The sequence below is a fragment of the Artibeus jamaicensis genome, unplaced genomic scaffold (assembly GCF_021234435.1).
Source record: "Artibeus jamaicensis isolate MK-2021 breed Jamaican fruit bat unplaced genomic scaffold, CSHL_Jam_final contig_445, whole genome shotgun sequence".
Taxonomy (NCBI): domain Eukaryota; kingdom Metazoa; phylum Chordata; class Mammalia; order Chiroptera; family Phyllostomidae; genus Artibeus; species Artibeus jamaicensis.
In genome coordinates this window covers 188693-202196 of record NW_026521832.1, presented here as the reverse complement: position 1 = coordinate 202196, position 13504 = coordinate 188693, and the positions used below count along the sequence as shown (strand labels likewise).

General features: G+C 45.2%; 1 protein-coding gene across 1 annotated transcript in view; it reads right to left on the bottom strand.

The window, feature by feature from the left end:
- The window catches only part of ANKRD35 (ankyrin repeat domain 35), a 26492-nt gene extending 12988 nt beyond the window's left edge, over nt 1-13504 (bottom strand). The window contains 11 exon segments of the mRNA XM_053666190.1: nt 407-727; nt 729-1601; nt 1603-2430; nt 2595-2632; nt 3234-3433; nt 4465-4571; nt 4900-4970; nt 5158-5215; nt 6028-6092; nt 6452-6539; nt 13448-13504. Of these exon segments, the coding sequence (XP_053522165.1) occupies nt 407-727; nt 729-1601; nt 1603-2430; nt 2595-2632; nt 3234-3433; nt 4465-4571; nt 4900-4970; nt 5158-5215; nt 6028-6092; nt 6452-6539; nt 13448-13504 (2706 nt within the window).

The window sequence follows — 13504 nt, the reverse complement described above, 5'->3', positions numbered from 1 at the left end:
ACCTTACCTCCAATCTTAACTCCAAACTACCTCAGACTCAAACAAATTGCTAATAATTGGCATTCATGCTCTGGCAGGTGTGGCTCAATGGATTGAGTGCCAGCCTGCAAACCAAAGGGTCACCAGTTTGATTCCCAGTCAGGGCACATGCCTGGGTTGCAGACAAGTCCCAGAGAGGGAACCACACATTGATGTTTCTCTCTCTCTCCCTTCCTGCCCCTCTCTCAAAAATAAATAAATAAATAAAATCTTTTAAAAAAAATTAAAATCTTAAAAAAATAAATGGCATTCTGTTTTGGGGCAGGGGATATTTATCTGACTAACCAAAGGTAGATGCAGGTTAGCAAATCCCATAGACACATAGAAGCTTCCCCTACTTCTCTTCACCACTACCTGATCTGATCACCTTGGTGTCCTTGTCCTGGAAAGTCCCCAAAAGATGCTCCATCTTTTCTTTCAGCAGCTCCACTGTTTCCTCAAACTGTTCCGAGCACCCATGCATCTTGCTGGCCTGTGGCTCCTGTTCTGTGGCCCTGGCAGCCAGGTCCTCGCTCCTGCGGCGCTCCTTGGCCACAGCCTCCTGCAGCTGGCCCATTTCCCAGCAGGCAGTGTTATACTTTTCTAGCATAGCCTTTAGTTCCTGACCCCAAGGTTGGGCCTAGGCCACCAGCGAGCCCCAAGTTCTCTCATGCTGCCGCAGGCCAGCTGCCTCCCTGACCCTCAGCCAGAGTCCCAACTTCCTCTGTTGCCTGGTAGAGCAGTTCCTTCAGTTTCCTGATCTCCTGGCTCTTCCCACTCATTGTGGCCTGAACAGCCCCCAGCTCTTCCTCAAGCTTTCTGAGGTCTTGCTCTAAATCAGCCACTTCTGAAGATGCTGGCAACTTTGAGAAGGTGCCTGGCTCCCTATGTGGAGCAGAGGATCCTCGCAGCCACTGGTTTTCCTCCTCCAGCCTAGCCAGTGCCTGCTGGGCCTCACAGTGTCTGTCTACCAGGTTGCTGATGCGGGCCTGCAGCTCCTCCAGGGACTCAGTACCTGTGCCCCCACCACTCACTTTGCACACCAGCTCTGGGGGCAAGCAGTCCCACAGGCCTCGGAAGCCACTGCTTTGGGAGGCCAGCTGCTTCTGCAACTTCTCACTGCCCTCCTTCTCCAACACCAGTTCATTTGTCAGCAGCCCCACACTTTGCTGCAATTGCTGGAGCTGGACCTGTGCCTTTGGCTTGGGCACAAACTCCCACTGCAGCCACTGGCTCAGGGACTGCAGCTCCCCTTGCAACTGCTGCCACTCCCACCCCAGCTCCCTCAACTGCTCTAGCAAGTAACTGTTGCTCAGTCTCAGTGCTGACACCTCCTTCTCCAGTGGTCCCTTTGCCAGTCCTCCTCCAGGCATCTGTTCTCTGACAGGGGCCATTAGAGGCTCCCTGTGGGTCCCAGGAGCCCTTTTCTCCCTCTCTTCACCCTTTTTGGTGATGGTTTCTGAGACTGCCTTTGGTGCTCCTTCTCTGGGCTCCTGGACAGGGGCCACATGTTTCCCTTGTAGTCCTGCCTTTGCCTGATCCAGCCTCACTAGCACCTGCTCCAACCTGGCCTCCATCTTCTCCCCAGGCAGCTGCTGCAGCCTCAGCCTTGGATGTCCCCAGATCTCTCTCTAGGACTGGTCTTGACAAAGCCCCCAGGGCAGCATCCTTTTCTCGCCACACTGCAGCCAACTCTTCCCTCACTTGTAGCAGGAGCTGGTTCATGGCTGCTATGCCCACTGCTTCAGCCACTGTGTCTGTTGTTTCAGCCCCTGGGGCCAGTGACCTCTCCTGGTCAACATGTGGCTGATCAGTATGATCAGGGCCAAGGGTGTGTCCACTGTTGGTGATCAGTTGCTGTCCTGTGGCATTCCTCATGATCTCAGACATTGGGCTCTGGGGTGACCCCTGTTCTTCTGGTTGGGACCAACCATGGGCTTCATAATGGATCTGCCCTTGGGCTAAATCCTCAGTCTTCTTGGAAGCTAATACTGGGTTAGCTGAGGCTGTGGCTGTGATTACTACCTGCTGCTGCTTCTTTAACTCTTGTATGTGCTCATCCAGCAAGTCTAGGAGACAACCCTTCTCTATGCCATCTTCTTCAGGATAGATACTAGAACTCTGCCCTTCTGAAGCTATGGGCTCTTGGGCAAGGAGGAGCCCCAGCTCCTGCACATGTTCTTGAATCTGGTTCTCCAGGTCTGGGTAGGCTGCAGATTGAGCCTTACACTCTTCTGTTTTTTGTACCAGCTCCTGCTTCAACTGAGAAACTTCCCTCTGCTCATATTCATACTTCCACCTCCATGCCTCTGAGCATGTGCCTCCATGATTCTCTTCTTCTTGCTCCTCTTTGGGTTCTCCTCTCCATGAACTCTTAGGCAGAGAACCCACCTGAGGCTCAGATGGAGAGGCCTATGTAGAAAACAGACAGTGAAGTAAAGCCTGGAAGCTATCCTAGACCCAGGAGGGCCTTTCTTCTTTTAGACTGTCTTAACACCCCCAAGGATCACTTCCTGGAAGATATTCCAGTGGGATGGCCTGCAGTGGGTCAGAAGGGGAAGTACTTAGGGTCTTACCTTAGTTGCAACATCTGGATGTTGAACTAGCTCCTGATCTACATGAAAAGATATGAGGAAAATGAGAGCAGGTACAGGTCCCATGTGTTTCTATCCTGCACTCTTTTTTCAGACTCTCAGTGAGAGGAGTGGCCCCTCAGTGTCATAACCCTTACCACACATATCTTGGGAGCCACCCCTGTTCAATCCAGCAAACTTGATTCCCTATCCTAGAAATGTGCCAGCTCATTCATTTTTGTTTACTCACTTTATTGGACACTGTGCCAGGCACTGTAATAGGCACTAGGATATCAGTGGTAAACAAAACAGAAATGGCCTGTCATCTGAGGGGTGTACAGTCTACGAGGGGAGAGAAATATTGACCAGGAAACCACACACAGAGATATACAATTATAACTCAGAAATGCTAGTGATAGTACTAGCCAGAGTTGCCTTTAGTGAAAGACAAGGCTTCATTAAGAAACTTCGTGACTATGCTTTTGCAAATTTGGGGTCATTTCATAGTAGAAGCAATAAATAAGTAAATTCTTGACTAAAGTGACAATTATTTGTCAGAAGGGATATTGCCATGGAAACAAATGGAAATCTAAGAAGTTTTTTTGAGCGATAAAGGAGCATTTTGAAGTTACAACAGGGAGCTGGCTTTACCTCCCCTCCACCAGTTCAGGGCCTGCTGTACAGCAGGTACCAGCTTGCACAGTACCTTGTCTTGTGTGTGCAGAGCATAATACAGAGCATCATGCTCCATGCTATCCACCACTCCCACATCAGCTCCATGGCTCAGGAGTAGTTCAGCCACTTCAGCACTGCCTTTCTCACAGGCCAGGATCAGAGCTGACCTGTGGGTTAGGACAAATCTGAGGATAGGCTTTCCTTCTGTAATCAGAGTGTTCTGGTTCCAGAAATCTCATTCACAGTATCAGCTCTCATTCAGTGTGGGCAGGAGAAACATAGACCAACACCAACCAATGACAAAGCATTAGGCCAGACCAGAACTTTTCAAATGCCAGTCCTTGGAGCAGAAGCATCAGAAAGTAGGTAGCCTACAGTGACTAGTATAAAGGACACATGGACAACAACTAAGGGGGGTGGAAATGGGAGGGAGGTGGGGAGCACTGGGGGGGTGGGCTGGGATGAGAGTAAAAAACAGAAAATTGTACTCGAACAATAATTAAATAAATTTTTTAAAAATTAAAGAAAAAAGCCCTGGCTGGTGTAGCTCAGTGGATTGAGCGCGGGCCTGCGAACCACACGATCGCGGTTCGATTCCCAGTCAGGGCACATGCCTGGGTTGCAGGCCGGTTCCCTGCAGGCCAGTTCCCAGCAGGGGACGCACAAAAGGCAACCATACATTGATGTTTCTCTCCCTCTCTCCTTCCCCCACTTCGCCTCTAAAGATAAATAAATAATAAAATATTAAAAAAAATTAAAGAAAAAAGAAAGCAGGTAGCCAATTGAAAGGGACTTATTTTCCTCAATTCTTATATATTAAGATTCTGCATAAATTCTTTATCAGAAAAAAGGATTCCATTGCTTAAAAAATAGATTGAAAACCAGTAAATTAAACTATATGTCCAGAGGTATTGATTCTACTTCCAGAGTTCTATATTAAAAAGATGGGGCTGGCAGCAGCTGATTAAAAAAGTATAAGGAAAACTTTCTCAGGTCCTCAAGAGGAAAACAGTGAAGCAGTTGGCAGAGCTCTTGTAAACCACCACTCAAAAAAAAGGAGACAAGGAACACAGAGACCAACTTGCCTTCTTACACACACACACACACACACACACACACACACACACACTTTGCCCGGCAGTACCTTCCTAGACTGATCAAGGTCTGAATTTGGGGTGGGAAGATAAGGAAGGCTCATTTGTCATCCTTGTCTGTAACATTAACTCGAGCACCTCTTTGCAGTAGCTGTGAGCAGATAGCTGCACGACCACTCAGTGAGGCAATCATCAAGGGTGTACGTCCATCCTGCACAGGTTGTGGAAAGAGGGTTCATGAGAAGCCAGAGGAGCCAGGGGTTTGGCACAATCCTACCAGCTCCCCTCTCCCCACACCTCTCCAGAAAAAAACCCCCAGTCTTGGGGTTAAATGTTCCTTTTCTAAGGGTTAGAAGCTCTTAAGAAAATAAGGCTTAACTTCTCTGTGAGGAAGAGGAGGAGGAGCAGGGTGGAGTTGGGAAGGAGTTAGAAAAGGTGGTACTGTACATTATTTGATCACAGAATTTGGCTAATCAAGCTCATAGGAAGACATAGCCTCCCTGTGTAGAACACTGCTCAGTGGTCCAGCTGATACTCACATTATCTAGGACATCCCAAAAGGCTTTATGGTCACACAGCAGGAGCACACTTGAGGCACAGCCAGAGGAGACTAAGGAGAGTTGAAGGATGATTGGGTTAAAGGGAAGCAGGAAGTATATCTAATCAGACCATGACCCAAAATCCCCTCTGACAATTTTAGTAATCAGTCCTGCCCTTTCCATCAAATGTTATGTTCCTCTCCCTACCTACCTTATGGTCCCTGCAGCCCTATTTCCCACCAGTCCTCTGGCACTCACCTGCCCAGTGCAATGGACTACGACTTTCTGCATCCATAGCATCTTCATTGGCACTGTGCTGTAAAGAGCCACAAAGGGAAACAGCATGGAACATGGTGTTAACATTCTCATCCCATACTCATTGTTGAGTCTCCAACTTACAGATTACTATGGGGAGGGCTGAGAGGACCATGGCTTTGTTCAACTGCTAGGCAAGTCCAATAAATTTTTTGGATGATAGGCAGCCTTAAATGCCAACCCTGGTTTTTAAACCTAGGGCCTAAGAAAAATAAGATTATAGATAAATAAAAAATACTAGGGAAAATAACACCTGAGTCCATGACTGATATTTTAGAATCATAATTGGGAAACTTGAAAAGTGTTGGGAAGAACAAAAGGAGATACTTTCACAGACATTCACCCAATGGTCTATTTAACTGTGCCTTTTGTACTTTTGGAGAATTATTTATAAATTTTCCACATGTCATTTCACATCTATATTTCTCTAAATGTGCCTAGACTATACACACCTCAAAAACAGACAGTAAGATATTGTTCTAATTTGAAAACCTCTGTCCTCCTTCTGCCCACCCATCACCATCACAACAGTTAGTCTTTGAAGTGGCTCTGCCAGTGGCAGTGCTCAATATATGCATATTGATTGGCAACTCTACTTTATGACCTGCTCTCAAGGGCAGCATTAAGTGTGGTGCCTGCATATAGTAGATGTTAAATAAATGTTGTGAATTAATGAAGAAATTATTACAAGCTCTCATATTGGGAATAAGGGGTATATTTGATCAAATATTAGTCGTGACTTCAAGACAAAGTTAAGAAACTCTGGGTCCACTTCCTCCCTTCACAGGAGTAGTATCAAGGGATTGCTCTTACCCAGAGCAGGACCTTGACACAATGTGGCTGGCAGGAGATGGTAGCCAAGTGCAGGGCAGTGCTTCCTGGAAAGTGAAAGAGCAGATGAGGGAGGTACGTAGCCCCATATATGCCAATGACTCACAGGGAGGGAAGGCAGGAGATGCACAGATAATCAGAGGTAAATTAGAGAGAGACGATCTTAGCCATATGAGGCCAGAAATTCTTGCTCCACAAGTGCCTAGAACCTATGGTAGAGGTGGGAGGTGGGTGAAAGTACACCCAGCTGGTAGGGAGGGGAACCTCTGGAAGGATGCCGGCCAGAATTTATGAGAAGAGAAGCAGGGGGTTACAGCTGGAACCTACAGCAGGGCCCAGCACTGGCCCCCACTGCTGTTGTAGAGGGAGAGGCAAGCAGTATAACCCAGTGCTCAGTCTAACTCACCACCCTCATTCTTGCTATTGATGTCAGCCCCATTTGCAAGCAGTATAGTCAAACATTCTGTCAGGCCTTTGGAGGCTGCAGGTGAAACCTGCCAGAATCAAAGCTGAGAGGCAGAATGATGAAGGGCTGGGGATAAGGAATGGGAGAGTCTTAATAATCTCCCCTCCCCTTCCCTCCCCTCCTTTCCCCTCCCCTCTCCTCCCTTCCCCTCCCCTCTCCCCTCCTCTCCTCTCTTTTTTAATCAGCTGCTGCCAGCCCCATCTTTTTAATATAGAACTCTGGAAGTAGAATCAATACCTCTGGACATACAGTTTAATTTACTGGTTTTCAATCTATTTTTTAAGCAATGGAATCCTTTTATCTGATAAAGAATTTATACAGAATCTTAATATGTAAGAATTGAGGAAAATAAATCCCTTTCAATTGGCTACCTGCTTTCTTTTTTCTTTAATTTTTAAAAAATTTATTTAATTATTGTTCGAGTACAATTTTCTGTTTTTTACTCTCATCCCAGCCCACCCCCCCAGTGCTCCCCACCTCCCTCCCATTTCCACCCCCCTTAGTTGTTGTCCATGTGCCCTTTATACTAGTTACTGTAGGAGAGGGGAGGGGAGGGGAGGGGAGGGGAGGATGCAATAATTTGTGTTATGGTGAAAAGGGCCCCAGAGGAATTTTGTCAGCAGGCCTGAGTTCAGGGACTGGTTCAGATACTTCCTCAGCTATGAGACCTAGAGTAAGCCATTAAACACCTGTAACCTGTTTCCTCACCCGTAAAATGTGGAAAGTAATAACTACGTCATCATGTTGTGAGTATTAAATGAACTAATGTGTATAAAAATCTTTTTGTAAACTGTGAAGAGCTATACAAGTGTATGGTATCCTTATAACAAAACAGGAACCGATGGGGGACTAGTAGTTGCACATTGCATTTTATGAGGTATAATCTCAACAAGAAAGAGGCTATGGGAGAAGGTGAAAAAATATAGATAGGGTCAACGAAAGCCAAATAACTCAAATACTGTTTACATAGCCATAGCAAATTATTCATCAAAAACAGGAAAGATTTTAAATGTCCCAGTCATAAAATTATCTAGGGTAGATGAATTCTGAAGTAAGACTCCAGTATAACACTTGTAATTCCTCACAGCCCTTTCTTTTTTTTTTTTTAAATTTTATTTAGTTACTTTTCAAGTACATTTTTTTTTCTCTTCCCCCCCCCGCCCGGTTTCCCCCCTCCCTCCCATTTCCCCCCCCCCCCGCCCCCCAGTCCTCATCTCTGTGTCTTTCATACTTGTTCCTCAAAATCCCTCCCCATTTTTCCCCTTAAGTTCCCTTCCCTCTCCCCTCTGGTCGCTGCCCACTTGTTCTCTATTTCAGCGTCTTTGTTTTTATTCTGTTTGCTTGTTTGTTTTATTCTTTAGCTTCCTGACAAAGGTGAGATCATATGGTATTTGTCCTTCAATGCCTGGCCTATTTCACTCAGCATAATGCTTTCCAGTTCCATCCATGTTGTTGCAAAAGGTAGTAGTTCCTTCTTTCTCTCTGCTGCATAAAATTCCATGGTGTATATGTACCACAATTTTTGGATCCATTCATTTACTGATGGGCACGTAGGTTGCTTCCAACTCTTGGCTATTGTAAATTGTGCTGCTATGAACATTGTGGTGCATAGGTTCTTTGAAATTGATGTTTTAGGATTCTTGGGGTATAATCCTAGCAGTGGAATTGCTGGGTCAAAAGGCAGGTCAATTTTTATTTTTCTGAGAAAATTCCATACTGTTTTCCATAATGGTTGTACCAGTCTACAATCCCACCAACAGTGAACTAAGGTCCCCCTTTTCCCCACACCCTCTCCAACATTTGTTGTTTGTTGCTTTGTCTATTATAGCCATCCTGACTGGTGTAAAGTGGTATCTCATTGTGGTTTTAATTTGCATCTCTCTGATAGCTAACGATATTGAGCATCTCTTCATGTGTCTCTGGATATTCTGTATGTCCTCTTTAGAGAAGTGTCTGTTCAAGTCCTTTCCCATTTTTTAATTGGGTTCGATGTCTTCCTAGAGTCACAGCCCTTTCAAGTGCTATTTCAGTTAGCCTCTCAACATCCCTGGAAAGTAGTTAAGGCTGATATTATTTTATATATTTGACAGAAGAAGTAACTGAAGCACACTGAGATTAAGTAACTGTAGAGACATACCACAAAATGATGAGAAAACTGAGATTAGAGTCCAGGGCACCTAATGCCAAATCCTAGTTCTCACCACCAGGTCACACTACTACAGAATGATAGAATATATTTTACTTATTTCCAGATATACAGTCTAAGATTGCCTCCAGGGCAGAACCATCCACTCTCAGGCACATGAAGAGTCTCCAAACAGATTCATTCTCAAAGGACAAAATAAGCAAAATGACTACTCCACAGACTATACCAACAGAATGAGATGTAAGAACACATTATCCAATGTCTCTTGGGTGCCAGGTCACCATCAGAAAAAGCAGAGAGCTAGAACTACATCTCTAGCACAGGACATTGTCATCAGCTGACCTCAATGTGAAGTCCTTTGTTTAAAATCCTGATTCAAACATTTTCTGTCCTTGTGAATTTAGGCATGTAAAAACTTCTCTGAACATCAGTTTTTTAATGATATAACATCATATAAACTACCTAACACTGTGTCTGTCACATAGTAGGTACACAATAAATGTTAGTTCCAATCCCCATCCTTTCAAGCCTTGCTGGGTACATTTTGGATATTTCTGGGCTCAGAATTCTCCATACAGGGGAGTGGGAGAAAGGGATCTTGCTCATATTAGCCAATGCTTAACAGCCAGGCTGTACATATAGTAAAGGTGTTTCCAAGCAAAGTAGATACTTTTCTTTACAGCTAGATAATTTTAAATCAACCTGATTTACTTCCTGTAATCTTGTTATACTAAGAAGAATTTAAAACAGGTGGAAATTCTTCATGACCAAGCCTCTGCAGAACTAGGTGAAAAAAGACAGAGAGACACTTATAAATTCCATGATCCAGTCCATTGCTCACCCAATACCCACTGGATATTGAGGCACTGGATTATCATCAAGAGAACAGTCGCCAAATTAATCAGCAGACTCAAATGCAAGAATAAGCTTTGTATATCTGTAGTTAAGATTAGAGGGGCCCTGGCTGGTGTGGCTCAATGGATTGAGTGCTGGCCTGTGAACTGAAAGGTTTCAGGTTCGATTTCAAGTCAGGGCACATACCTGGGTTGTGGGACAAGTCCCCAGTTGGGGGAATGGAAGAGTCAACTGAATGATATATCTCTTGTACACTGATGTTTTTCTTCCTCTCTTCCTCCCTCCTTTCCCCTCTTCTCTAGAAATAAATAAATAAAATCTAAAAAAATTAAAAGGTGAGGGGGAGTCCTGCCCTGGCTGGGTAACTCAGTTGGTTCAAGTGTACTCCCAATATGCCTGGGTCGTGGGTTCAATCCCCAGTCATGACACATACAAGAATCAATCAATGGCCCTGGCTGAGCGGTTCAGTTGGTTGGAGTGTCCTCCAGTACACCAAAAGGTTGCAGATTTGATCCCTAGTAGGGGCATGTATGGGAGGCAGCTGGTCAATGTTTTTCTCTCACATCGATGTTTCTCCCTCTCCCCCTTCCTCTCTCTGTAAATCGATAAGTATATCCTCAGGTGAGGGTTAAAAGAAACAATGAATGCATAAATAAGTGAAACGACAAAAATTGATGTTTCTCTCTCTGCCCCCCTTCCTCTCGCTAAAAAAAAAAAAAAAAATTAGAGCCATGGCTGGCATAGCTCAGTGGATTGAGCGCTGGCTGGTTCAATTCCCACTCAGGGCACATGCCTGGGTTGCAGGCCAGGTCCCCAGTGGGGGCCACATAAGAGGCAACCACACATTGATGTTTCTCTCCCTTCCTTTCTCCCTTCCTTCCTTTCTCTCTAAAAAAAATAAATAAATAAAGTCTTTAAAAAAAATTAGAGTGCCTTTAAAAAAAAAGTAATTGCAGCTTCTCCTTATCTCTGGCTGTGGGCCTTTAAGTTTCCTATCAAGATGGAGCACACAGCCCTGGCTGGCATAGCTCAGTGGATTGAGAGTGGGCCTACAAACCAGGGTATCGTGGTTTGATCCCCAGTCAGGGCACATGCCTGGGTTGCAGACCAGTTCCCTGCAGGCCAGTTCCCAGCAGGGGACACATGAGAGGCAACCATACATTGGTATTTCTCTCCCTCTCTCCTTCCCTTCCCCTCTAAAGATAAATAAATAAAATATTTAAAAAAATTTTTTAAAAGATGGAGCACACAGTGGAGAAAGAGTGGCTACTGCTGTAGGACAGGTATATGGAACTAGAAAGGCTGCACTGAAGGAACCAAGAGATGACTCTTAACTTTTTAATGCAATTGACATTTCTGTAAACTAATTCAGTTCCAACTGTTTAAAGCTATTTTCTGGTTTACTTCCTACAAAGGCAGAGTAAGATAGTATGTAAGACACCCTCAAAGGCATCCTCTACTTGATTAAAATAAAATGAGATTATAAAAGCTAGGTTTCTGATTGTTCGCTGAATTTCTTATATTCTGGATAGCTTAGATTAATTTAAAAATGGTCACTGGTTTTTTAGTCCTTATCTCAATTTGAGAGTGCAGGATGATGGCCCTGAACCCAGGAGTGGGAGTGGGGATAAACAGAAGCAATCTCCAGTATCACTGGGAAGCCAAGCTTTGGGAGTGGCCAGGAATGTTATCACATTATTTCTCTGACAAACGGGCCCAGAGTGGTTGGCTACTAAGGGAGTGGAGGAATTTATCATAAGAAGTATGAGGAAATTTTATGAAGAAATATTTTCCAACTAAAACAGGCCTATTATCAAGCTTTTTGTGATCCCATTCTGAGGAAACAGATTTCTTTCCAGCTAGATAGTTCTAAATCCACCCAGTTTACTTCTTATAATTTTGTTACACTAAGAAGAGTTTAGAATGGGTAGAAATTCTTCATAGCTAAAACCTTTGTAGAGCTGGGGTGAAGAAGGACAGAGGAATACTTTCAAATTCCAACATTCAGTCCATGGCTCACCATAGCATCTTGAAAAGAAGGCACTGACCAAGGATTGGAGAGTTAGGGAAAATCAAATAGTTTTTCCATTCCCAAGGAGCATGCAGACTACACAAACCTGATAGGGAAGGGCAATGTAAAGAATTTTTAAGATCCAGGGAGAGTCCATGTGAATAAGAAAACCATTTTGAGTTAAGACAGAGTCTGGGTAGCCTCCCTTTCTGATAGCCATAATAGTTATTCAGTGAGTGCCTTTTGATTGATTGACCAATGTGTAGAAACTAAAGTGGGACAAGGGTAGGCCTCAACAGAGTTCCTCATATTGCCTCAGCTCTCTTCCAGGCTTCTGTGGCCTGCCCATGAAAAGTACACTAAACATTTTTCACGATTCCTTATGAATGGCACCACTAAGAAATATTACTACAGGTAATTAGCAACTTCAGTTCTCAATGAGCCATAATTCCCATCTCCACAGAAATTGTCATCCCCTGATAGGGGGGCTCTCTGTAACAGATCTTCAGAGAAGAAGAAATTATACTCTCTCTAAGCCACTACATGCTGTAATCTTCTTCCTTGTGTTTTGTTCTGGGAGAACTTGGTGAGTAGAGTGGCTTCTGGGAACTCTCAAAGTGAATACACTCTCCTCTTCTCACCACCACCTTTCCCCAACTCGGTCAAAAGGAGCAGAGAGTATAAGCCCTAAACAAATGGGTGAGGGTTTAGAATGAAGAAAGATTTTGGGAGAAGCAGGTAGAAGGCCTTGACTAGCATAAGGATCAGTCTGATAACCAGGCACTGTAGTGCAGGCACCTTATGTAGGTCTGTGGGAAGCAGTCAGGCACCTGTGCCTTTCTCTGGCAGTGCCTGTCAGGCTGGCTAGACTGCAAGATTAACCCACAGAGAGCAGGCAGGTTGGGGCAAAGTGGAATTGAAAAACCACTGGGCAGAGAGAAGCAGAGGATGAAGGGGAGAACAAAAGAAGGCTGCTGTTATGGGAGCACTAATTAGAAAATGGTTTGGAGTGATGTGTGAGAACCAGTGGTAATAATGAGAGAATGGGAGTGGAAGTGGCATGGGGTGAGATGGGAGTGAAGAAAGAGAAGATTCTATGAAGAAGGGCTAGGGGAAGGTATGGGGCTGGGACTACTTGGTGGGCTGAGAGGAAACAACAAGAATAGGACCATATGAGAGGGCTGTGAGGAAAGAACAGGGCTGGAAAATGAGACCGTGGGGCAGGACTTCAGAGATATAATGGAAGTTGAAGCTGAGCAGGGCCAGGAGACTCAGCAGATGTTTGAGAATGGTTCAGTATTAAGAGACAAAGCAAAAGTAAAGGACAGGTCATTCAAGAGGGGTCAGGGCTATAAGAAACATCAGAAGTTGGGAATGTAGATGATAGGAGGACAAGGAAGGGTCAAGGGAAGGAACCTTAGGGAGGTCAGAGGTTGGTCAGAGGTTAACCAGAGGCTGGGGAACAGGGTCTTAAGGAAGTCAGGACTGATGGGCTTGCATTGCAAGAGTGAAGGAGCTGGAAAGACTGATAAAGACAAAAGGCAAATGGTGCAGGGCGGTAGGACTCAAGACTTCTGTCACCACAGGGCTTGGACCCCAACCCCATGCCCATCCTCCCAGAAATTTTGGCACCTATTGCCCCCTGTGAGCTGGACCAGAAGATGCGCTTCATGGCCAGGGCCAGAGCCACGGGTTGGCTCGGGGCCGAGTGAGGAGGTGGAGGACTGGAACGCGCAGAGAGAGGGGTACAGATTTCCGAACCCACCGCACTCAGTTGCGGCTGACAAAGAGAAAGCTGTCAAAAGCAGTGCCGACTGTCCCCAAGTCCCTTCCTGCTCTATCCGAGACAAAAACCCTGATACTGGGCTTAAAACTCCGCCCGTGGCCCTGCCCCACTTCGCCTTTGTAGAGGCGCAATACCTACAATCTTTGGCTGCGACTTGGGCTCGGTCTCCAACCCTGCTCTCCCAAACCGAACCAT